Source organism: Camellia sinensis, chromosome 6 (genome assembly GCF_055761805.1).
Source record: "Camellia sinensis isolate YWXY chromosome 6, ASM5576180v1, whole genome shotgun sequence".
NCBI classification, from domain to species: domain Eukaryota; kingdom Viridiplantae; phylum Streptophyta; class Magnoliopsida; order Ericales; family Theaceae; genus Camellia; species Camellia sinensis.
In genome coordinates this window covers 175,296,139-175,321,009 of record NC_138966.1, presented here as the reverse complement: position 1 = coordinate 175,321,009, position 24,871 = coordinate 175,296,139, and the positions used below count along the sequence as shown (strand labels likewise).

The following is a 24,871-nucleotide window of genomic DNA, read 5'->3' as shown; positions in this document are numbered from 1 at the left end:
CCCCCTTCTATGTAATAATGATAATAATAATAATAATAATAATAATAATAATAATAGACAAGAGATAGTAATTAAGAATTCATTTGAAAATTGACATTTTAGTTTTTTTTTTTATTAAAATATAAGATTAAAAAATACTATATTTGGAAAGAATCTTTCTATAAAAGAAAGTGAAAAAAAAAATGAAAGGAAAAAATATTTTTAACTTTTTAATAAGTTAAAATATTCTTAATTTTTAATATTTTTTAAAACTTTTTAATTAATATAACCCTTTCCAAACCAACCTTAAAAAGGGCAAAACACTATTAAAATAAATAAACAAATAAAAAACCAATAAAAAAGTACACTGCAATAACAACCATTTTCCCCTAAACCTCCCTAAAACCCTCTTCTTCCTCTCTCTGCTCCCACCACAGTCACGACTGTCACAAAGAGAGAGAGAGAGAGAGAGAATGGCAGTCTCTCGCCTCCTTCAAGCAAAATCAGGACTTCATTTGCAAAGAGTAGGTAAACCCCAATCTCACACAAAACAATCATTTGCTTCCGCACCACACCCAAATGTTGGTGTTGTTTTTGAAAAATCACCTCTTTTCGTGTTTCGAATGACAGTGGGTTTTGATTCTATTTGTAGGACTTGTCAGCCCAACAAGGTGGTTTTGCTCCACCTCTTCCAATAATGGCGATGCCCAGAAGTCATCGCAGTCCAAGAAACCGCCAAGGAACAGAAGACTCTCGCTGTTGAATCATTCGTGAAGGAGTGAGTTTCTTTTCAAAACCCTTGACTATAATCTCTATTGAATTTAGTTAGGGTTGTGTTTTTGTCAATTGCTTCAAGTTTAAGGTTGTGTTTGGATCTTGGATTTGTGCAAGAATATAAGATTCAAACACAGCCTAAATGATAAGAAAATTGAATTTGCTAAAAAATAAGTAGTGGGTATTTTAATTTGAATCCATATAAAGGAATTTGTCATTTCTCTATTGATCACTTCTTGTAATATGCTCTTAAATACCTTGAATATATATATATATATATTTGTTTTTTGAAAAATGCGTTTTGTTTTCCAGGATCCAACTTAGATATATGTTTGACATGTATGTATATATTTTGTTAGCTCTACAAAGTGATGCAATCTTATCTGGAAGTAGGATTGTTTTGGCGCATGGAACGTGAACTATAACTCGGTACCCATTATACTCTATGATATGGGCGGGGTTATGTTGACCACATAGTTAATTTAATACATTTTGAGGTACTTTTATTTCTTTCTAAAATTGACTATTAATTAGACAGTTATTGAAATACTTGAGTTATCTATTTACATTTAGAATTTTCTTTCTTATATTAGAATAAATCATGTAAAAATGGACAACAAGTCTATTTCAGTGCTTTGTCCCTTTTGCAATCTACTCCTCCAAAACCATACATTGGCTTTTAGATTAATATGTTAGAATTATTTATTTTACCTCTTAAAATGTATAAAATTGGGAGAAGAAATAGGAAAAAAAAATTGGATTACAAATGTAGCATATTAGAATGGAATACCATTTTCTAAAAATGTGTATGATGCAGGTATTTCTGTATTTTAGGGCTAGACTGCAAGGAAAAAGTGGTGGCCTGGAAGATTTCAACTCTAGTTTCCTGTTATTGCAAGGGGGCCATTATGTATATATTTAATGAACTCTACAGATGAGAAGAAACTTTCTTAAAGTTGTCGCATAGAAACCATAATGGATACCAACTCCTGCAAAATAGGCAGTTTCTAAACAAGTAACAGGTTGGATTGTAGCTTAAGAATAGACTCATAACCAACAAAAAGTAAAAATCTTAAAAAATAGGAAACTCTCACCAAACTAGAATCTAAAGAACATAGAAACCTTAACTAAGAAGGATTTAAATATATATATATATATATATAATGAAATAAATAACCCCAATTTGTAAGAACACTGGAATGCCACTATACAATAACTAATTACTTGTGTTTGGGATGGGATTTTGTCTTATTGTCACTCGCACATCAATGCATCTAAAACTCAAATCACTGTATAATTGTGGTTTTCAATTGCTCTGCTATTATGATCTAATTGGTTTGATTTAGTCAACATGGTTACTTCCATAGAGGAGCATTGTCAGTCAAAATATTGGATTCCTTGAGAAATGCCCCCAACACTTGTTGGATGAGTCCATTATAAGCATTTTTACACTTTTTCTTAAAAATATGGTTATTCCTTATTATGTGAAGACTTAATTGTGAAGTTGCTTAATGCTTTCCTTCCTCCTCTGCTCCCTCAATTCAACCCAACATAAAGAACAAAAACCACCTTCCATTCCCTAGGAATACTTCCTCTACCCCTCCCACTTTTCCACCTCTCCAATTTTATTTTATTTTTCTTGGTACAAGATACAGAATTAAACACTTGGCTGACACAACATCATGGCCATTTCTAATGATCTTGAAAATGAATGGAGACACAATGCAATATACACAATTTAATCCAAGGTAAATATTTTTTTTTTATAAAGTTGATATAAGGTTAATGTCACTATGAATAAAACAAAATAAGTATGATATTTGTATCTCAACATTCTTGGCTTGTTCATGTCCTTTTTTACATTTTTCATTTTCTTGTTTTCACATTTTTTCCCCCTTTGGTAAGCTTTTTTTGTTTTATGTTCGTATCTATGTATCTTTGTTGTGTTGTGTGTCCATGCCTCATTTTATGTCTATGCTACCAAGCTTTAGTGATCTTTCACTTTGCAATTGATTAGAATTTAGCATAATTTTCCCATTTGCAAACTTTCACGAGAGGCACCATGAATGCCTCTTCTCTTGATATCTCAGCATTCAGCTGGTTCAACTGTTTAAAAGGTCAGTTGAGGTGTTTGTATACAAGTATTGACTATCTGCATGTCTGTGTGCTCTTGTGGGTGAGAAAAAGTGCCCAGATGGGTGTTTGCAACATTTCTCATAGTCTCATAGTTGCAACTGGAGTCATATCTGAAACCAATTGTTTTTAAGTATATGCTCTCTGAACCCTTTATATTGTACTTTTTGAATTTACAGATATATGGAAACACATCCAGGGACCTTCCCTAAAGCAACACAAGTCCAGAACAAAGTGGGAGGATCATGGTACACACTGAAAGACGTTCTCTCCAACCTAAAGGAAAAGATGTTGGGAAATCCTCAACTTCAGAATCATGCTACCAATGATGCATCAGATTCTACAGTTGATGCAACAGTTTTGGAGGTTATTACAACTCATAATAGTAAAAATCTTAGTGAATTTGAGTTTTATTTCATCAAAGATTGAATCTTTTGTCCATTTTTCGTCAAGCGATCTGAGAGTTGTTGTCAGCTGATTTTTGAGATTTGATGTTGTGTTCTATGCCGTAGTACTCTTTGTAATTCAGTTTTGTTTTCTTCTGTTTTAGATTTTGTCTTGAATATGATCTAGGACGATTGGAATCAATGCTTGTTCAGTTAATACACTTTTGATAGTACCTTGGATTTTTGTATTTTAGGTGTATGCTATGCTTTTATGTTCATTTCACCTATCCACTGTGCCAAAGGTGTGGTTTTGCATCATTCAGTTAGATTCTTTCCATTGATTTTTCGAGAATACATGATAAATTTGTTTGCCAAAATTTTATAGATAAAGCTTGTCGAGCAATGAAGCGTTATAGATTATTTGGAGGATGCAGATCCTAGGGACATGGTTTTGCCTCTAAATTAATTATATTTAACTTGGTGAATTGAAGTTGAAGTGAATTAGTTACAGAACAGTTTGTTTTTTAGTACTTTTGCATATAAGAATTTTGGCAATGATTGGACTTTTATAATGGAAATAAATAGAAAAGGAAAACATTTTGGTCTAAGAAGCACGAATTCAAACACGGGACACATACACGACACAATACAAACACATGAACACAATAATTTTTAAAAATAAAATAAAAGTAGGACACTAGTCGACATTCGTAATTTTCGTAAAAATAGGATTAGACACTGCTAGGGTACACATGAACGTATTAACTAACTACATTTTTATTTTATTCTTTTACTTTACTTACAAATGCATTTAAATCTAGGAGTTTTCTTAAGTGTGCAAGTGCACACCATGTGCCACTTACACAAAAAGTGTAAGTGTAAGGTGTAAGTATAAGTATAAGGTGTAAGTGTAAGGTGTAAGTGGGTTGCACATGGTGTGCAACCTCAAAAAAGGTGTAAGTGTAAGGTTTAATTTTTTACAAAAGGTGTAAGTGTGAGGTGTAAGTGTAAGGTATAAGGTGTAAGGTGTAAGTTGCACACCATAACCAAACCCTTAAATCTATCTTTAAAAATTGGGAAATTATTTTCTACATTGTACATATTGGAAAAAGGTATGAACCAAAAGTCATAGTGTCTATTTTAGAAAGTTTTATTCATAAACAAATTGGATGTTTTGGACTTTAGAATTCCTAAAATAAAAAAATAAAAAAAAAGGGAGTAGGGATTTATTAAAAAAACATGTCCAAGCCGAGGATGCTTTAGAACATAAAAGGATTGACGGGATTGAACAAACAATTCCCCAATTTAGCGACTAGTGCATATCATGCAGTTGTTTGGCTGGAACTATTTACCCATAAAAATATTTATCTTGTCTATCATGTCTTCTTTCTTTTTTCTTTTTCTTCTTTTTTTTTTCTTTTTTTCCAGTTTTTTTTTTTTTTGTGCTAGATAAAAAAATTATTATACTAATGGATTATGAGCTTTTATTATTTGAATCAATTACTTGAAAAAATTATTAATTACTGCCAGTATTTTATGAGCTTTGAATTTCTGATATAAATTTAATCCGGCCATTTTCTCCTTTTTTTTAGACATATGTATCACTAATACCTGCTAATTTTTTACCGTAATCTTGTCTAACTTGTGAAATCCTTTCAAATTCAATAAAAAATTTACTAAAAAAAAATTGCCCCATTACATGTCAAATCTTATCAATTTCAAATAGTATAAAAGCTTTATTATTAGGAAAAATTACACAAAATAGTGAAAAAAAAAAGTAAGAAAAATATTTACCATTTAGTGGGATGCTTTCTAAAATTACACAACAAATAATAAAGATGAAAATACTTACAAGGACGTGAAATTTAGAGTTACATTTACCATTTTATCCTCACCACTCGCACTACTTTTGTCTCATGCACGTGTTTTTATGCGTATGTGTTTCTCTCTTTCTCTACCTCGCACACACTTCACTCAACACACAATTGTATACCTACATCTCTCTCTACATTTTTTTTTTTTTTACTTTTTATTTTATTTTGATAAAACATATGTAGTTTTTAAAAATGTTAATCCAATTTTTATAGAATTAATACTATTAAAAAGATATCGGTGATACCTTTAAAACTAGACTTATATTAAATATATTTAATAAAAAAATTAAAATAAAATAATCGCTTTGTCTGGTTATGTTTTCAAAATATTTTTTTTTAAAATAAAATTAATTTAACAAAAATAGTATTTAAAATTCTCAAAATTTTCTTTCATTCTTAATAGATGAATGAACCACATAATGAAAATTTCAAAGCATTCATTCTTTTTATATTATTTTTCTATTTATACAAAAGTAATTTTTTAAATTTTTAAAAATGATTTTTTTATAATGTGTACTTTTACCAAATTAAATTTCAGTAGTTTTTTTAGACAACTGACAACTAAACAGATACCTTTATTGTTTCCTTTTCACCAAAAAGGCAAAGACAATGGTTAATCCAATGGTTAAAATTTTGTGTACTTCAACCAGAGGTCATAGGGTTCTCCCTTCACCTTCCATGTATTAATATTAATAATAATAATAATAATAATAATAATAATAATAGTTTGAGAAGCGTTAAATTAGTATATTTTTTGACTTTTTATAAAAAAAAATATAAAATATGGGTTGGGTTTGAAGTAATGTAGTAGAGAGGTGATGCGACTTCAATAAGATGATTGTGACCTAAATAGGATAATATGCTAAAATAGTATGTGCTATTTTAGCACATGCCAAACAACCATTTAAGAACTCATTTGAAAATTGACATTTTAGTAAATTTTTTTATTAAAATCTAAGATTAAAAAAATAATATACTTGGAAAGAATCTTTCTATAAAAGAAAATGAAAAAAAAAAGAGAAAGAAGTAAAATGAAAGGAAAAAATCTTTGGCTGTATTTGGTTGTGCTCTCCAAATGTATTTCCACCCTTATATTTGCTCTCCAAAGTGTGGCTATTCAATGTGATTATTTTACCTTTGACATAAGATGTTAGATTATTCTCTCCAACTTCTCCCTCAGTTGGTCTCAAGTGAACATAAAATAAATACACAGGACGTGAATATACTTTTTGTAGTAAATTGATTAAATTTAGTCATCCCATCGTCTCAAGTTTGTTCACCAACAGAGGATCATATTGATGAGGGAGATTTACCCTTTTTCGCGATAACAATTGGTCGGTTGTTCAAAAGCTTGTTCATGATTGTAAGTGAGAAAATCAACAGTTGGATAAGCCTGTTGTTGCTGTTGTTGGCGTAGTGGAGGGTTAGTGGTTTTGCCATGTTCTGGTCTTGTTCTTTTTGTTCTGGGCATGACTTCTGAAGGTAAGCAAAAGGTATGGAAGGTTTCGGTTGCTGCTGTGAGGAAATGGTGTGCAAAAGGTCAGAAACAGGATAGCCAAATGAAGTCTCAGGTTGAGCAAAAAAAAAAAAATTTGTGAAAAGGTGGAGCCGATTGATCGGTCGGAAGACCCCCAGTTGATCAGTTCTTTGATGGATTCGGCTCCTGCTACTATTGTGAACCTCTACTGCTGTTGTGAAACTCTGAACTTAATCAAAGCTCTTCATCTCTTCTTGTTTTACATGGAAACTAATGTAAATATATTGATTGAATTTGTGAAATTAATTGTAGAAGGTGGTGGACTGAATTTGGATTCGGGTGTTGTTATGAAGCTCTGTACAAAAAGAAAGCTCTTCCTCTCTTCTTGTTTTACACGATCAAGATTTGTAAATATATAGACTGAATTTTTGAAATTTATTGAGGTAGGTGGTGAACTGAATTTGTGAAAGTAATTGAGGTAGCTGGTGGAGGAGCTGGTTATATGTTTCAAGTTAGTGGTGGTTGTATTGACACTATTCAACGATGAAGATAAATGAAGATGGTGAAGAAGTTGCTGAAGGCATTGAAGTAATGAAAGTTGTTGGGTGTTTTGAAGTCAGGCTATGAGGCTATTATAGTCTCAATTTCACAACGTTCCAAAGAGCTTTACGCATCATTTTTTGTTTTTTTTTTTTTTTTTTTTATCAGAAACTGAGGTTTGGCAGAAAGGGCCATGAGTGTGCAGGACAGGTTTGCAGGTACATAAGGTTTGGTTAAGAGTGTTCACGGGTTTGGTTCAGTCATCAGGTGAGGCACAATAATATAAACGATGAAGGTACATAGGGTTCACTGGTTTCCCATGAAGGTACATAGGTTTTCGGTTTCCCACACAATTGATGAAATTTAACAAATGAAAAAATTCCAATAATATTGAATTATGTGTGATAAATTGTGTAGATACGAATGAAATGATATTTTAATTTTTGTTTGACTATCAATGTATATAATACTTTCTAATTTTGTGGCCATTTGTTTGAAAAATAATAATATAATAACTAGCAAATGATTTGTGATAGTAATTATTAAAAATATAAAAATATTTTAACTAAAAAATATTGAAAAAAATATAATTCGAATCAAATATACAATCATGAGTTCGGTATCATCAGTAATTGAATATTTATTATGACCTTCAAATTATTTTGTTTATAAAATTTTGAATAAAAAAAATTTTAATTGAAATTTTTTATTAATAATCAATTTTTTGAATTGAATTTGAAAAAGAGTTTGGTTATGACTGTTATTTTTTTGTTAATCATTAATTTTTTTCAATTGAATTTTAAAAAGAGTTTGGTTAAGAGTGTTCCTTTTTGTTAACAATTAATTTTTTGAATTGAATTTTAAAAAGAGTTTGGTTATGACTGTTGATTAGAGATTTTAATAGAGTTTTTTTCACACCCCGACTTTTATTATCCAAATCCATTACCAAATCCTTTATAACAATTCCATCTAGTTGAGAATAACTAGAATAAATAATAACATTCTCTCACGATAACAATGATGATATAAATAAGACATGATACAATGCCCATAGGCTTACATTGAATAACCACAAATAAAATAAAGGGATTTACTCTTATACAATACATGGCACTCGGCCTACAAATAAAGGGCCCTGTGGCCAACAGTTAAGAGACTTCAAATCATACACGATTCCTCCAGCCTTGTACCTGAAAAAGGTCATCAACACGTGAGATGAGCAATAAGCCCAATAGAGATCCCGAAGATCCTAACCAATCACAACATATAGATAAAAATGATCATGAATGCATCAGGACATACCGTATAAGTAGTGTGACATTTATTATACAAAATGTACTCATATAACTGTGTTTTTCTTGAAATGTTTCTCTTGACACAAGTCAATATAAAATGATTTCTTTTCTTTCTCATTCCCATCATTACTTCCAAAAGAAAATGTTTTAAAAACCTTATCTTTTTTGTAATAAAACTTCTCATTTCAACACAAAAAATCTCACTTAAACAACCATTCTCGAAATTCAACTCTGCATGCAAATCATAATCAATATCCAACCTCTCTACACACCATAAACATTCATGTCCCAACATATAAATACACTAGCGTATGCCCGTGCCTGAAGGTACGGTGTAGATAATATTAAGATTATAATATAATTGTAATTACAACACTATTTAAATTTAAAATTAAAATGTAATTATAAAAATATATTTAATAGAGAAATACAGTCTCAAAACTAAGTCACTCTCTCACTTTGTTTTTCTATTTCTCTCTTTAAATTGAAAAACAACCAACACCAATGAGAGGATGTCAAAACACTGTACAGAGAGAGTGAGGGAGAGAGAGCCGATGTCAAAACACCCACCCAAACCATTAAGATCTCAGTGTATAAGCTAAAGAGAAATACAATTTCAAAACTGACTCACTTTCTCACTCTGTTTTTCTATCGCTCTTCAAATTGAAGAACATCCAAGACCAATGAGAGGATGTCAAAACACTGTATAGAGAGAGTGCCGATGTCAAAACACCCAAACCATTAAGATCTGTGCATCAGATCAGCTAAAGAGAAATAGTAAACTAAAAGGAAAGATGTTTTCGAAAATGGTAATAGTGGTTTTTTGCAGCAGTGATATAAAATATCCAGTGCAAGAGGAATCACTGAATTCTTGAAAACAACTCCAAAAAGACAGTCTAATTTTAACTCAAACTTGCTGGATTTATAATAGCGAGAGATTCATGCCATGCTTCACATTTGACTATGAATTAGAATTTCTAATTGTTCTAACTTAGCAAGGTTGTTTAGGAGTTTGCTAAACTATTGAAAGGGAAAGAAAGTTTTTCATGCCATAGTCAGGACAATAAAGTTACAATACTGACTCTTTACTTTCTCAAATTTGACTCTATACAGTATGTACCAGAGTAAGACCAAGGATTGGGCCAGTAGATGAGGTGCTCCCTTGCCAGAGGTGATGGTTGGGTTCGAGTCTTACCTGTTGTGTGATGCAACTTCCTAGGATAATATTTACATTATGTAATGGTTATTATAGCATTTTCTGTCAAATTTTTAACAAAAATTATTTTTAAGATTCAATTAAAAAAAAACTTAAAATCTAAAAAATTAAATAAAAAGATGATTAAACATAAATGAGTATAGTATAATTTATCAAAATATTTTTTTGTTGTTTACTATTTAATTGGCAAAAATGGATGGTCATAATTCAATGGTCAAAAAAGGTTCCTTCCTCATTTATCCGATATCCTTCTATGTATTTTTTTCCACAATCCGTGTTCAATTTCCATGATCCATACTTCCCATACCAATTCCATTGAAAATTGGATCACCCATTGTTTTCAAAATAATATCATTATGGTGTAACTTACATTTTATTAATTTTAAATCAATTTTCATGATCCATACTTCCCATACCAATTCCATATTGTTTTCAAAATAATAACATCATTATTGTGTGACTTACATTTTATTAATTTTAAATTTATATTGTACACTAAAATTTTGAAATATTTTCCAGGTTAAAAATTTTGGATTTATACCATTTCCATTACCAAAAAATTATTACTAATTTAGAAGAGAATTATTCTTGAAAACAATATTCTGCACCAATTTGGCAAGCAGTAAGGTTGCCTTATCCAATATTTTTTTAAGGGTTAATTTTTTGTTGATTTTTTTGTTGGTGAATTTTTTTTTTAAATTATATAAAATATTTTTACATTTTAAAACATGACTGCCAACCTAATAGTTTTTAAGAATATTGAAGTTAAACCTCCTTTATAAAACTTGGCAAAACAAAAAAAATTTCTTTATAAAAGTTTGTTAATATTTTATAAAAAGAGAATGAAGTATTGACATGTAACATTTACATAAAAAACCAAAATTCAAAATTTACACTTTTCTTTCCTCATTTTTGATAAATAACTTGGTTATAAAGACAAATGAACCCCAAAAACATACTTGAATAAAAATGAATATACCATCAAATTACATATTTTTATACTATTTTTCAAAAGAAAAACTTATTGTTTATTTTTTTGGTTATCAATCATAAGTTATTGATATCCGATTAATATGATTTTTAGTAGGCATAAAGTACACAACAAACCCTACAACATGAACAGTTTAAATTATAAAAATAAATTCATAAAACACCACAAAATGAGGCACAGCAGTCAGCGACCCCAATTCCTATTTGAAATTAACATTTGCATATCATAAATCAAAATGAAATGAAGATGCCATGTTCTAAGGTGAATCCGGGTCCTCGGTCGCGCTCCTCTGTCGCCGTCCCTGTCGCCCTCCAAAACGACGTCGTTTTGGAGTTTTTTTTTTTTTTTCACTTCGGTCTGTGTTTGGTTAAAACAGTGGCCCTAATGGCCCTAATTTCCTTTTTTGGATAAGTTTGTTTTTTTTTTCGACAATGCTACGTAGCTCAAATTTTGTGGCTCAAAAGTGGCTCAAATGGCCAAAACGACGTCGTTTTGAGTACAGAACAACATAAAAATGGCCAAAACGACGTCGTTTTGGCCATTTGAGCCACATTTGAGCCACAAAATTTGAGCTACGAGACATTTTCCTTTTTTTTTCTTTTTTTTTTTGCCTTGTTTTTTTTTTTTTTTTTTTTTTTGCCTTATATGGAAATTTTGGGCCATTAGGGCCACTAAATTTCGAGCAACGAAATAGCACCGTTTGAAGAAAACCAGAGGCCTCTTCTTCTTCTGCAGAACAGAAACCAGAGGGGAGGGGAGGGGAAGAAGAGAGAGAGGAAGGGAGAAGAAGAAGGGTGGTGGGAGGGGAGCCGCCGTGTATTTTTTTTTTTTCTTTTCTTCTTCTTCTTTCTCTTCAGTCTATGCTGAGGACTTTTCTTCTTCTTCTTTCGAACTCTCTCTCTCCTCTCCCACTACGCTCCACCTCCTCCACCCTCGCCATCACTTCCTCTACCGTCTGCGTCATCGTCGCCGGCCAACCCACCCAAACAATTCAATGCTACAAAAACTCCCACACCCTTCCCATCTCCCCCAACATCTTTTTTTTCAATTAAAAAAAAAAAAACAAAGACCGAAATTATTCTGGGTTTGAAATTATTCTGGGTTTGATGATGATGATGAAATTTGATTTTAGTTCTTGGGTTTGAAATTTTGGGTGGGTAAAAAAAAAGATGAAGCAGAGAAATTATTCTGGGTTTGATGATGATGATTATTCTGATGATGAAATTAGTTCTTGGGTTTGTGGGTAAAAAAAAGATGAAGCAGAGAGGTTTCCTTGTGGGATATTGAAGAATAACAGTAGAGTTGTTTGTTGGGGAGAGAGTGAAATTGGAGATGAGATTCAGAGGGAGTTTGGTAATCTTACCATGTGGGGTGTCTCATGCTTGTGGATTGACACAGACTGGGATTTTGATCTTCAAAGGAAGCAATTCAAGTGGACAGCTTGATGTTCCTTCTCATTTACCATTCGAATTTGAAGGTATTGCAATGGGTTCAAATCATAGCTGTGCAATTCAGAGCAAAAATGGGTTGGTTCTGTGTTGGAGAGGAGGGTCAAGAGAAAGAAGAAGACGGAAAAAAAAAAAAAAAAAAAACCTCCAAACGACGTCGTTTTGGAGGGCGACAGGCGAGTGCGACAGAAGATCCGGATTCGTTTTAAGGTTGTGAGACTGTGAGAATATATTTTGTATATATGGCATTGTATATATTAGGAATAGGTAAGAATAAGGCAAGGTTGTGGTGTAAGTAAACAGGAAACTTTGTATTTCCTTTTTCAATCATAGATTTAGGTATGTCCCATGGGTAACAATATTTGATAACATTTTGAGGAGCCCTGTACTCATTCATTGTACTTATTTTGCATATTAATCAGAGTCCAACTTTTGAAAGTCCTAGAGGCGGAAAAGTGTACTGCAGAAAGAAGAAGGCATGGCCTTTGCACATGTAGTAGCTGCTGTTTTTTACATTGATCACATGGCGCCACTGGTGTTATTTGCTGAATGCCTTGGAGCCTCGCGTTTAATGTAAGCAGCAATTCCTTGTTTGCAGATGTTGATTGCCATCCCCCACCTCCTCACCTTTCTTACTGATTTTCTTCTTCTTTTTTCTTTTTTAATTCACGTTTGTGCTCATGCAGCCCACTTCGATATTGCATTGAATGGAGCTTTTTATTCCCTCATTTCCACAATTGTCACACCAGTTTTTCTTTGTAGATACCATTTTTTTGTATGATGTTAGATTTGCCCATGCTACAGGGATGCATGCTCGTGGTTCATAGATCTGTGGAAGGGAAAGCATGAGACTGGACAGTGGCTTGAAATTGAAGCAGCAGAAGCAATGTCCAACAGATCAGACTTCTCTGCCATGAATGCATCAGGCATTATGCTTTCTAGCATGGCCAACAAACAGAATGAATCACATGGTGACTTGGCTTCAGAGGACAATGGAAAAGCAGCCATTGATGCAAGTGCAGGTATGTACACCAAGTCATAAATGAGTGGTCCTACCAACAAAAGATGTTATCCTTTCTTTCTTCTGATCATATCACAGATTTCACTGGACTCCCCCTATTCCATTTACACCGTTCCTTCAAATTTCACACTGGTTTGGTAGATTTCAGGGCTTTAAAGGATTAAGCGATGAACATGAAGCTTGTACTCTGCTGCAGTAGATGCTGAATATATTAATTTTTAAATTTAATTTATTTTTTATGGTATTGAGTTACATTCAAAATTCTGGGCAGGCGACAAAACCGTGACTGATGCTAATGAGGAAAGAGCAATTGTTCTTTACAAGGTAACTCCACATCAAATCAAGTATTGTCTTCAAATGTTGGACTTATCATATATGCAATCATAATATGGTTTCTTGTACTGGCAGCCTGATTCGCATCCACCTGAGGCAAATGGTTCCATCGCACAGGAAGGAAATTCAAAGTATATTCTAGTGCTACAATGGGTGATAAAATTATCTGTGAAATTTCTTTTGTTACTCAAGGGTTTAAACATTAGGGTGGTTGTAATTTTTCTCTAATAATTCTAAATTGATTTTCATTGATATAGATGGTTATAATATACTTTGCCGGGTGCACTGATAAGTATGAACTAAATCTGGACATAACCAATGTCAAATGGTATCCAATAAGCACAATTTAATATTAATTGGAATGTCAAAATAGTGCAGCAAGGTTCCCATAATTATGCTTGTATTGCATCATTGGGCACCCATATACACAGAATAGATTCCTGCAGCCTCTATCTTTAAATTTGTCTCAAGTTTTCCTTATGTCACAAAACTGCTTTGGATTCAATACCATTTCATTTCTGCTTGACATGTAAAGTATACTTGTATTACTACCTTTTAGTTTGAATGCTGAAGAGGTAAATGCAACTCAATGATCTTTTTGTCCACAAGAAGGAACGTGGAAACTTTGATTACAGTGGTATGGGTGAAATGTGTCTTCAAGTGTGTTTCACAAAATCTCATTTGCTGCTGCACAGTTGTGTTCAAGTGGCTAGATTCTGGAGTTTTGTTTTATTTATTTATTGTCTTTTTATGCCTGTCTGTTTCCAAGTGCAATCGCTGTGTGTGTCCCCATGGATATGGCGCCTAAGCTATTTGCCTGAATGTAGTGTAGTTACTAGAATATCTCTATGGATGATTCTATTCCATGTCAATTATTTGCTCTAGCCTAAGTATTGTCTTTGATAGTGGTTCAGTACCTTACACCTACCTATATAGTGGTGGGCCAGCCTAATGACATAAGTTGTATAAATATACACGCACACACACAAAAGTCTCATTATTGTGTGGGGAAACCTGATAATTCATTGATATTGGTTCTGCATTATTTGCTTTCTCATTCATACTCATATAAATTTGTGAAATGTCCAGATGTTTCTTTCTCAAGAATGAACCAATTTTATTTGAAATAAACATTTGCATATCACAAATCAAAATGAAATGAAGATGCCATGTTTTAAGGTTGTGAGACATGTTGTCATCTGCTTGTATGTCCAATGGGTAACAATATTTGAAAACATTTTGAGGAGCCCTGTACTCATTGTACTTATTTTGCATATTTAATCAGAGTCCAACTTTTGAAAGTCCTAGAGACACAGAGAAGTGTACTGCAGAAAGAACAAGGCATGGCCTTTGCACGTGCAGTAGCTGCTGGTTTTGACATTGATCACATGGCACCACTGGTGTCATTTGCTGAATGCTTTGGAGCCTCGCGTTTAATGTAAGCAGCAATTCCTTGTTTGCAGATGTTGATTGCCATCCCCCACCTCCTCAACCCCTTTCTTACCGATTTTCTTCTTCTTTTTTCTTTTTTAATTCACGTTTGTGCTCATAGAGCCCACTTCGATATTGCATTGAATGGAGCTTTTTATTCCCTCTTTTCCACAATTGTCACACCAGTTTTTCTTTGTAGATACCATTTTTTTGTATGATGTTAGATTTGCCCATGCTACAGGGATGCATGCTCGAGGTTCGTAGATCTGTGGAAGGTAAAGCATGAGACTGGACAGTGGCTTGAAATTGAAGCAGCAGAAGCAATGTCCAACAGATCAGACTTCTCTGCCATGAATGCATCAGGCATTATGCTTTCTAGCATGGCCAACAAACAGAATGAATCACATGGTGACTTGGCTTCAGAGGACAATGGAAAAGCAGCCATTGATGCAAGTGCAGGTATGTACACCAAGTCATAAATGAGTGGTCCTACCAACAAAAGATGTTATCCTTTCTTTCTTCTGATCATATCACAGATTTCACTGGACTCCCCCTATTCCATTTACACCGTTCCTTCAAATTTCACACCGGTTTGGTAGATTTCAGGGCTTTAAAGGATTAAGCGATGAACATGAAGCTTGTACTCTGCTGCAGTAGATGCTGAATATATTAATTTTTAAATTTAATTTATTTTTTATGGTATTGAGTTACATTCAAAATTCTGGGCAGGCGACAAAACCGTGACTGATGCTAATGAGGAAAGAGCAATTGTTCTTTACAAGGTAACTCCACATCAAATCAAGTATTGTCTTCAAATGTTGGACTTATCATATATGCAATCATAATATGGTTTCTTGTACTGGCAGCCTGATTCGCATCCACCTGAGGCAAATGGTTCCATCGCACAGGAAGGAAATTCAAAGTATATTCTAGTGCTACGATGGGTGATAAAATTATCTGTGAAATTTCTTTTGTTACTCAAGGGTTTAAACATTAGGGTGGTTGTAATTTTTCTCTAATAATTCTAAATTGATTTTCATTGATATAGATGGTTATAATATACTTTGCCGGGTGCACTGATAAGTACGAACTAAATCTGGACATAACCAATGTCAAATGGTATCCAATAAGCACAATTTAATATAAATTGGAATGTCAAAATATTACGGCAAGGTTCCCATAATTATGCTTGTATTGCATCATTGGGCACCCATATACACAGAATAGATTCCTGCAGCCTCTATCTTGAAATTTGTCTCAAGTTTTCCTAATGTCACAAAACTGCTTTGGATTCAATACCATTTCATTTCTGCTTGACATGTAAAGTATACTTGTATTACTATCTTTTAGTTTGAATGCTGAAGAGGTAAATGCAACTCAATGATCTTTTTGTCCACAAGAAGGAACGTGGAAACTTTGATTACAGTGGTATGGGTGAAATGTGTCTTCAAGTGTGTTTCACAAAATCTCATTTGCTGCTGCACAGTTGTTGTGTTCAAGTGGCTAGATTCTGGAGTTTTGTTTTATTTATTTATTGTTTTTTTATGCCTGTCTGTTTCCAAGTGCAATCGCTGTGTGTGTCCCCATGGATATGGCGCCTAAGCTATTTGCCTGAATGCAGTGTAGTTACTAGAATATCTCTATGGATGATTCTATTCCATGTCACTTATTTGCTCTAGCCTAAGTATTGTCTTTGATAGTGGTTCAGTACCTTATACCTACCTATATAGTGGTGGGCCAGCCTAATGACATAAGTTGTATAAATATACACGCACACACACAAAAGTCTCATTATTGTGTGGGGAAACCTGATAATTCATTGATATTGGTTCTGCATTATTTGCTTTCTCATTCATACTCATATAAATTTGTGAAATGTCCAGATGTTTCTTTCTCAAGAATGAACCAATTTTATTTGAAATAAACATTTGCATATCACAAATCAAAATGAAATGAAGATGCCATGTTTTAAGGTTGTGAGACATGTTGTCATCTGCTTGTATGTCCAATGGGTAACAATATTTGAAAACATTTTGAGGAGCCCTGTACTCATTGTACTTATTTTGCATATTTAATCAGAGTCCAACTTTTGAAAGTCCTAGAGACACAGAAAAGTGTACTGCAGAAAGAACAAGGCATGGCCTTTGCACGTGCAGTAGCTGCTGGTTTTGACATTGATCACATGGCACCACTGGTGTCATTTGCTGAATGCTTTGGAGCCTCGCGTTTAATGTAAGCAGCAATTCCTTGTTTGCAGATGTTGATTGCCATCCCCCACCTCCTCAACCCCTTTCTTACCGATTTTCTTCTTCTTTTTTCTTTTTTAATTCATGTTTGTGCTCATAGAGCCCACTTCGATATTGCATTGAATGGAGCTTTTTATTCCCTCTTTTCCACAATTGTCACACCAGTTTTTCTTTGTAGATACCATTTTTTTGTATGATGTTAGATTTGCCCATGCTACAGGGATGCATGCTCGAGGTTCGTAGATCTGTGGAAGGGAAAGCATGAGACTGGACAGTGGCTTGAAATTGAAGCAGCAGAAGCAATGTCCAACAGATCAGACTTCTCTGCCATGAATGCATCAGGCATTATGCTTTCTAGCATGGCCAACAAACAGAATGAATCACATGGTGACTTGGCTTCAGAGGACAATGGAAAAGCAGCCATTGATGCAAGTGCAGGTATGTACACCAAGTCATAAATGAGTGGTCCTACCAACAAAAGATGTTATCCTTTCTTTCTTCTGATCATATCACAGATTTCACTGGACTCCCCCTATTCCATTTACACCGTTCCTTCAAATTTCACACCGGTTTGGTAGATTTTAGGGCTTTAAAAGATTAAGCGATGAACATGAAGTTTGTACTCTGCTGCAGTAGATGCTGAATATATTAATTTTTAAATTTAATTTATTTTTTATGGTATTGAGTTACATTCAAAATTCTGGGCAGGCGACAAAACCGTGACTGATGCTAATGAGGAAAGAGCAATTGTTCTTTACAAGGTAACTCCACATCAAATCAAGTATTGTCTTCAAATGTTGGACTTATCATATATGCAATCATAATATGGTTTCTTGTACTGGCAGCCTGATTTGCATCCACCTGAGGCAAATGGTTCCATCGCACAGGAAGGAAATTCAAAGTATATTCTAGTGCTACGGTGGGTGATAAAATTATCTGTGAAATTTCTTTTGTTACTCAAGGGTTTAAACATTAGGGTGGTTGTAATTTTTCTCTAATAATTCTAAATTGATTTTCATTGATATAGATGGTTATAATATACTTTGCCGGGTGCACTGATAAGTACGAACTAAATCTGGACATAACCAATGTCAAATGGTATCCAATAAGCACAATTTAATATAAATTGGAATGTCAAAATAGCACGGCAAGGTTCCCATAATTATGCTTGTATTGCATCATTGGGCACCCATATACACAGAATAGATTCATGCAGCCTCTATCTTTAAATTTGTCTCAAGTTTTCCTAATGTCACAAAACTGCTTTGGATTCAATACCATTTCATTTCTGCTTGACATGTAAAGTATACTTGTATTACTATCTTTTAGTTTGAATGCTGAAGAGGTAAATGCAACTCAATGATCTTTTTGTCCACAAGAAGGAACGTGAAAACTTTGATTACAGTGGTATGGGTGAAATGTGTCTTCAAGTGTGTTTCACAAAATCTCATTTGCTGCTGCACAGTTGTTGTGTTCAAGTGGCTAGATTCTGGAGTTTTGTTTTATTTATTTATTGTTTTTTTATGCCTGTCTGTTTCCAAGTGCAATCGCTGTGTGTGTCCCCATGGATATGGCGCCTAAGCTATTTGCCTGAATGCAGTGTAGTTACTAGAATATCTCTATGGATGATTCTATTCCATGTCACTTATTTGCTCTAGCCTAAGTATTGTCTTTGATAGTGGTTCAGTACCTTACACCTACCTATATAGTGGTGGGCCAGCCTAATGACATAAGTTGTATAAATATACACGCTCACACACAAAAGTCTCATTATTGTGTGGGGAAACCTGATAATTCATTGATATTGGTTCTGCATTATTTGCTTTCTCATTCATACTCATATAAATTTGTGAAATGTCCAGATGTTTCTTTCTCAAGAATGAACCAATTTTATTCGAAATAAACATTTGCATATCATAAATCAAAATGAAATGAAGATGCCATGTTTTAAGGTTGTGAGACATGTTGTCATCTGCTTGTATGTCTAATGGGTAACAATATTTGAAAACATTTTGAGGAGCCCTGTACTCATTGTACTTATTTTGCATATTTAATCAGAGTCCAACTTTTGAAAGTCCTAGAGAGACGGAGAAGTGTACTGCAGAAAGAACAAGGCATGGCCTTTGCACGTGCAGTAGCTGCTGGTTTTGACATTGATCACATGGCACCACTGGTGTCATTTGCTGTTGTTGGGAGAGATTCAACTGAAGGACAAGACGGGAGGATTACTGAATTCCATAAAGCTAGTGGAAACGTGGCTCGGATGTTGAGGGCATCAAATGATGAAGGTTTAATTTCTAGAGGAGAGGGTCATTATGGAGATGGTATAGGATCAACTGATGACCAAATGGATATACGATTTACAGAAACAAATGGAAGAAAGGTTTTGTATAGGAACAATGCAAATGATGATTTTATGATTGTTGGACGAGAAAACCAATCACATTTTTTGAGTTCATCAGATCCGCTGGTTGTAAATGGATTCACGCGTGCCACCAATAATTTGGATGGGAGTTCACCACAAGATATGATTGATGAATCCTTCATAGTTCCATTCCAGTCAATGTCACTAGATCATGTTGGAACTAACGTTAGAACTGCTATTGACATGGATTCTGAGCTTCCTTCAACAATGCAGAGGTCAGAATATAGTTCTAATAGGACTGGAAACCAAATTAACTATGAGCCAGATGATTTGAGCTTCATGCCTGAATGCGGGACAGAAAAAATGACTACTGGATATGACCCTGCTTTGGACTATGAAATGCAGGCTCATGTTGAAGATGCTGCTTCACTGGATAACAGAAATAAGGAAGTTGAAGAAGATGTCAAGCAAGGGTCCAAGAAGTCAGACAAGGATCGGAAGTCAAAAGTTGAAGATGCTTTAGATAAGAAGACTGTGGGACCAATAAGAAAAGGGAAAACTTCAAAAATGCGTCCTTTGGAAGATGCACGAGCTCGTGCTGAAAAACTAAGAGCTTTCAAAGCTGATATCCAGAAAATGAAGAAAAACAAGGTACGTTGCTTATTATACTTCAACACTCTACAACACAGTGAGAAGATGCCCTTTTGCTTTAGCTTCATGTTCTTATAGTTACAGTGCAATTTTTCTTTTGCCAGCTTAGCATGTTTGTCATTCCAATGGACTTCTTATATCTTCAAGTTGTTTCTTTTACAGGAAGAGGAATATCGCAAGCGACTGGAAACTTTGAAGATGGAGAGGGAAAAGAGAATTGCAGCAAGAACTGCTCAGTTGGCATCCTCACAGAAAACCCGAAAACAATTGCCAACAAAACTTGCGCTAAGCTCTGTCAAAGGAACAAACGACGACCAACACAAACCAGTAATTGATAAGACAGTTTTTATTGTACATTCAAATCCACTTTTCCTTTGCCAAAATTGTTTTATACTGCATTGAATCTTGTCTCATAGTTAACTAAGCATGTGAAACTATGAACTCTTGTAGTTATATTTAAGTAGCAAACAAAAATCAGACATTGAAATGGTTAGTGTACAGAGCATCTAAGAGTACATCACTAGATGTCTATCAGAAACCTAAACATGCGCTAATTTCTGCTAATTTCTTATGTAATTATTTGGTATTTTGAGAATTTCATGGTGATCGTATGGCAGCATGGATCTTCTAGAGTGATCATACAACACATCACTTTATGATAAAAAATTACTCTGGAGGATCCATACTTCGATGGCATGCCCACCCAATAACAAAGACTATTAAACTCCATGATCCAAAAAAAATAACGCCTGTGGATAATTTCTGCTTTTTTGCACTTCCAATCACTTTTATCCTAACCAAACTCATGTTTTTATCAAATACAGGCTTGAAGAAACTTATGCTTGTTGTTCCGAAATTATTGAATGATATATATAACAGGATTGGTTATGTTGTTAAAATTTTGCATTTAAGGTGTTTTTTGGGGTGTACATAGAAAATTCACCATAATTCTGAGACTCCATTAATCAAATCTTCTGATTCTCCAACCCATGTAAATAGTGTGTGTGTACACTCACATGTATGTATAGATTTTGAGAGAGAGAGAGAGTTACCTTGAGCTTGAGATGAAGACCCTTAAACCACATGATTATGCTGAAACTTGAGATATATATGTTTCACCAAATGAATAAATATGGTATTTGAGGATGATAGTAAGATTAAACATTTTGATTTTCAAATCAAAATATAGAGAGATTTTCTTGGGAAGAGATATACTCCCATATAGATCTTGGTTATATATACATTTTTGAAATGTTTTGAAGTCAATGAGGAGATTACAAACTCTGTATCAGAGTCTATTCTTTCTTCTCCAACCACAACTTCTGAGCTTTTAGATGTGCGCACTTTAGGCATGCATATGACACCTAATAAGCAGAATAAAATAAAATTCTATTTCATTCACTTTTCTTTTTCTTTTTTCTTTTTTTTTAAACGTAATATATAATTGATATAATTGGAGTGGGGGAGAGAGTTGCATGCCTGGAATGAATCTGAGAAACCAGTGTCTTTTGGTACCTTGTTGTTGCCTCCTACTGATCGGATGAGCTTCACCATCTCTGCACACAACAGCTCTGTATTCACCCATGTTGGCCATCACAAGCCTCTCCCCATTGATGACTATGGCAGATGCTGAGCCCACTTTCCATGTCTCCTCTGCTTTCTCTGCCTCCCTGATCTTCACTCTTGCGCCCAGATACGCCTTTGTCAGAGTTTCTTTGCTCTTCTTCCTCAACTTAGGCTGTCAAACATTTTTGCATATATGTGGATGAGCAATTCTACATATCCAAAATGGGATCTCATCTTATTGGACCTTTAAAAAATTAGGACCTTCTGTAACATTTTTTTTTTTAATAAAAAATTTAATCTCAAAGCTTTTTCTTCAGCATATACTTGCCTCTTTGGGCTTCTATCAAACAGACGTGATTGCATGTACTTGGTGACTGCATCTCCAATTTTGGCATTGGAAACTTCAAAAAACCACAACTCAAGATCTTCAATTTGCTCTCTCTGCACCACAACTTTCAAGTTGGGCTCATCATTAGCGATCATCTACATGGTAACCGTGTGACACTGGCACCATCCATGAAGGCCTCTTTCGAAACTCAGTCTCTCTTTTTCCATTACCTGACACATCTCCATTGAAAAATCTTCTCACTCGAAATGCCTGCCCAATTCATTAACAAAATTACCACACAAAATAGAAAGTAACAAAAGAAAATAAAAAAATATATATCATCACATAATGAACAATGTTTTGGAGCCGTCCAATAAAAAATTAATTAACATTGTAGTGATCTGCAGTCTAGTTATATAAATTGTAAGTGGCTTCGAAAAACAATGAAGGAAACATCTAAAAAAAACAAGAAACAAGAAAAATAAACTTGGAAGAGCAAAAAACATTGAAGAATTTTCGTAAGAAAATTGGTTATTTTCGTGAGAAAAAAAAAATCCTGTATTTTTCTAAAGAACTTGAAAGCCAAGCTATCATGTCGATATGGATTGTACAAGAAATTTAGCTTCAATCACTCTCATACTTGACAAATTTAGGAAAAGTTTTGATTTTCTCTCTTTTTCTTCTGTAAATATTTGGTATTTTGAGAATTTCATGGTGATCGTATGGCAGCATGGATCTTCTAGAGTGATCATACAACAACACATGACTTTATGATGAAAAATTGCTCTGGAGGATCCATACTTGATGGCATGCCCACTCAATACAAAGACTATTCAACTCCATGATCCAAAAAAATAAAAACTGTGGATAATTTTTGCTTTTTTGCACTTCCAATCACTTTTATCTTAACCAAACTCATGTTTTTATCAAATACAGGCTTGAAGAAACTCATGCTTGCTGCTCCTAAATTATTGAATAATATATATAACTGGATTGGTTATGTTGTTAAAATTTTGCTTTTAAGGTGCTTTTTGGGGTGTACCTAGAAAAATTCACCATAATTCTAAAACTCCATTAATCAAATCTTCTAATTCTCCAACCCATGTAAATAGTGTGTGTGTACACTCACATGTATATATAGATTTTGAGAGAGAGAGAGTTACCTTGAGCTTGAGATGAAGATCCTTAAACCACATGATTATGCTGAAACTTGAGATGTGTTTCACCAAATGAATATATATGGCATTTGAGGATGATAATAAGATTAAACGTTTTGATTTTCAAATCAAAATATAGAGAGATTTTCTTGGGAAGAGATATATACTCCCATATGGATCTTGGTATATATACGTTTTTGAGATTATTTTGTAGTCAATGAGGAGTTTAATGCTATTAGGAATTTTCAATGCACCTCCTATTTTTAGCCCAAAAAAAAGAAGACTCTTATCTAAATTAATTGCTGCCAACATTTTATGAGTTTTGAATTTCTGATATAAATTTAATCCGGTCATTGTCTTCCTTTTGTTAGACATACATATCACTAATACCTGTTAATTTTTTATCGTAATCTTGTCTGTCTTGTGAAATACTTTCAAATTCAACAAAAATTTCACTGGAAAAAAAAATAGCCACATAACATGTCAAATCTTGTCAATTTCAAATATGAAAGCTTTATTATTAGGAAAATTACACAAAATAGTGAAAAAAAGAAAAAATATATTTACCATTTGGTGGGATGCTTTCTAAAATTACACAACAAATGATAAAGATGAAATTTAGAGTTACATTTACCATTTTGTCCTCACCACTCACACTACTCTCGCCTCATGCACACGTTTTTATATGTATACGTTTCTCTCTCTCTACCTTGCATACACTTCACACAACACACACTTGTATACCTACATCTCTCTCTACATTTTTTTTTTTACTTTTTTATTTTTTTTTTTGATAAAACATATATAGTTTTTTAAATGTTAATCCAATTTTTATAGAATTAATACTATTAAAAAGATATCGATGATACCTGTACAACTAGACTAATATTAAATATATTTAATAAAAAAATTAAAATGAAATAATCTCTCTGTTTGGTTATGTTTTCAAAATATTTTTCAAAAAAAATAAAATTAATTTAACAAAAATAAACACTGGTATTAAAAATTCTCAAAATTTACTTTCATTCTTAATAGATGAATGAACCACACCTTTTTATATTATTTTCTTATTTATATAAAAGTAATTTTTTAAATTTTTAAAAATAATTTTTTATAATGTCTAGTTTTACCAAATTAAATTTTAGTAGTATTTTAGAAAACTGACAACTAAACAGATATCTTTGTTGTTTCCTTTTCACCAAAAAGGCAAGACAACGGTTAATCCAATTAGGGGTGAGCGTAGTTCGAATTGAATCAGATTGGGGTAAAATCAGGACGAATCTGTTATCTATAGTTCATGAAAAATTAGAACCAATCAATTCCATTTAAATCGTGAAACCAATCTGAATCAATCCATTTAAATACGGATTAGATCGGTTTAAGACCACAGATTTACATAATTAAATAACAAAAAAATATATATAACACTTTAATTTCATAAAAATATAAATATAACACCATATTAGTTTCACAATAGCAACATGTCTTTTCATAATAGCAATATACTGTTCTAAAATTTAAACAACTATAAGAAAACTGGTTCCACCATAAGTATTTAGACCATTACAAATCAATACTAAAACTAGAAAACAAAAGTAATAAAAGAAAATATTATGCGAGTTTAGGTTTGGATTTAAGTTTTATATAAAATAAGAGAAGA

The 24,871-nt window shown here is 33.3% G+C and overlaps 1 protein-coding gene, 1 long non-coding RNA gene and 1 pseudogene across 6 annotated transcripts; 2 read left to right on the top strand and 1 right to left on the bottom strand.

The window, feature by feature from the left end:
• Positions 1-347: 347 nt before the first annotated feature.
• LOC145793068 (uncharacterized) lies at positions 348-3,555 on the top strand. Its single transcript, XR_014333570.1, has 3 exons — positions 348-507; positions 632-757; positions 3,066-3,555. It is a non-coding gene; the product is annotated as an uncharacterized LOC145793068 (long non-coding RNA).
• Positions 3,556-11,396: 7,841 nt separating this feature from the next.
• Positions 11,397-20,658, top strand: LOC145793067 (uncharacterized). Of its 5 annotated transcripts, none has more exons than XM_082875486.1 (15): positions 11,402-12,323; positions 12,536-12,686; positions 12,918-13,135; positions 13,406-13,458; positions 13,543-13,598; positions 14,753-14,905; positions 15,140-15,357; positions 15,628-15,680; positions 15,765-15,820; positions 16,978-17,130; positions 17,365-17,582; positions 17,853-17,905; positions 17,990-18,063; positions 19,203-20,160; positions 20,323-20,658. In XM_082875486.1, exons 2-15 carry the CDS (start codon positions 12,592-12,594, stop codon positions 20,560-20,562), a joined length of 2,598 nt encoding a protein of 865 aa, XP_082731612.1. In that variant the 5' UTR covers positions 11,402-12,323; positions 12,536-12,591; the 3' UTR covers positions 20,563-20,658. The 5 variants fall into 5 exon arrangements, with proteins under 5 accessions (XP_082731614.1, XP_082731610.1, XP_082731612.1 ...); XM_082875485.1 differs by having other exon boundaries at positions 11,912-12,380; XM_082875487.1 differs by having other exon boundaries at positions 12,004-12,142.
• A 99-nt stretch (positions 20,659-20,757) lies between these two features.
• Positions 20,758-23,250, bottom strand: LOC145788994 (putative protein phosphatase 2C-like protein 44; annotated as a pseudogene).
• Between the last annotated feature and the right edge of the window lie 1,621 nt (positions 23,251-24,871).

Coding starts and splice junctions, on each gene's coding strand:
- LOC145793067 (XM_082875484.1), top strand. CDS start 12,592: ATGGCCTTTGCACATGTAGTAGCTGCTGTTTTTTACATTGATCACATG. Junction 13,136..13,405: donor AGCCATTGATGCAAGTGCAG/GTATGTACACCA, acceptor AATTCTGGGCAG/GCGACAAAACCGTGACTGAT. Junction 17,131..17,364: donor TTTGGAGCCTCGCGTTTAAT/GTAAGCAGCAAT, acceptor CCCATGCTACAG/GGATGCATGCTCGAGGTTCG.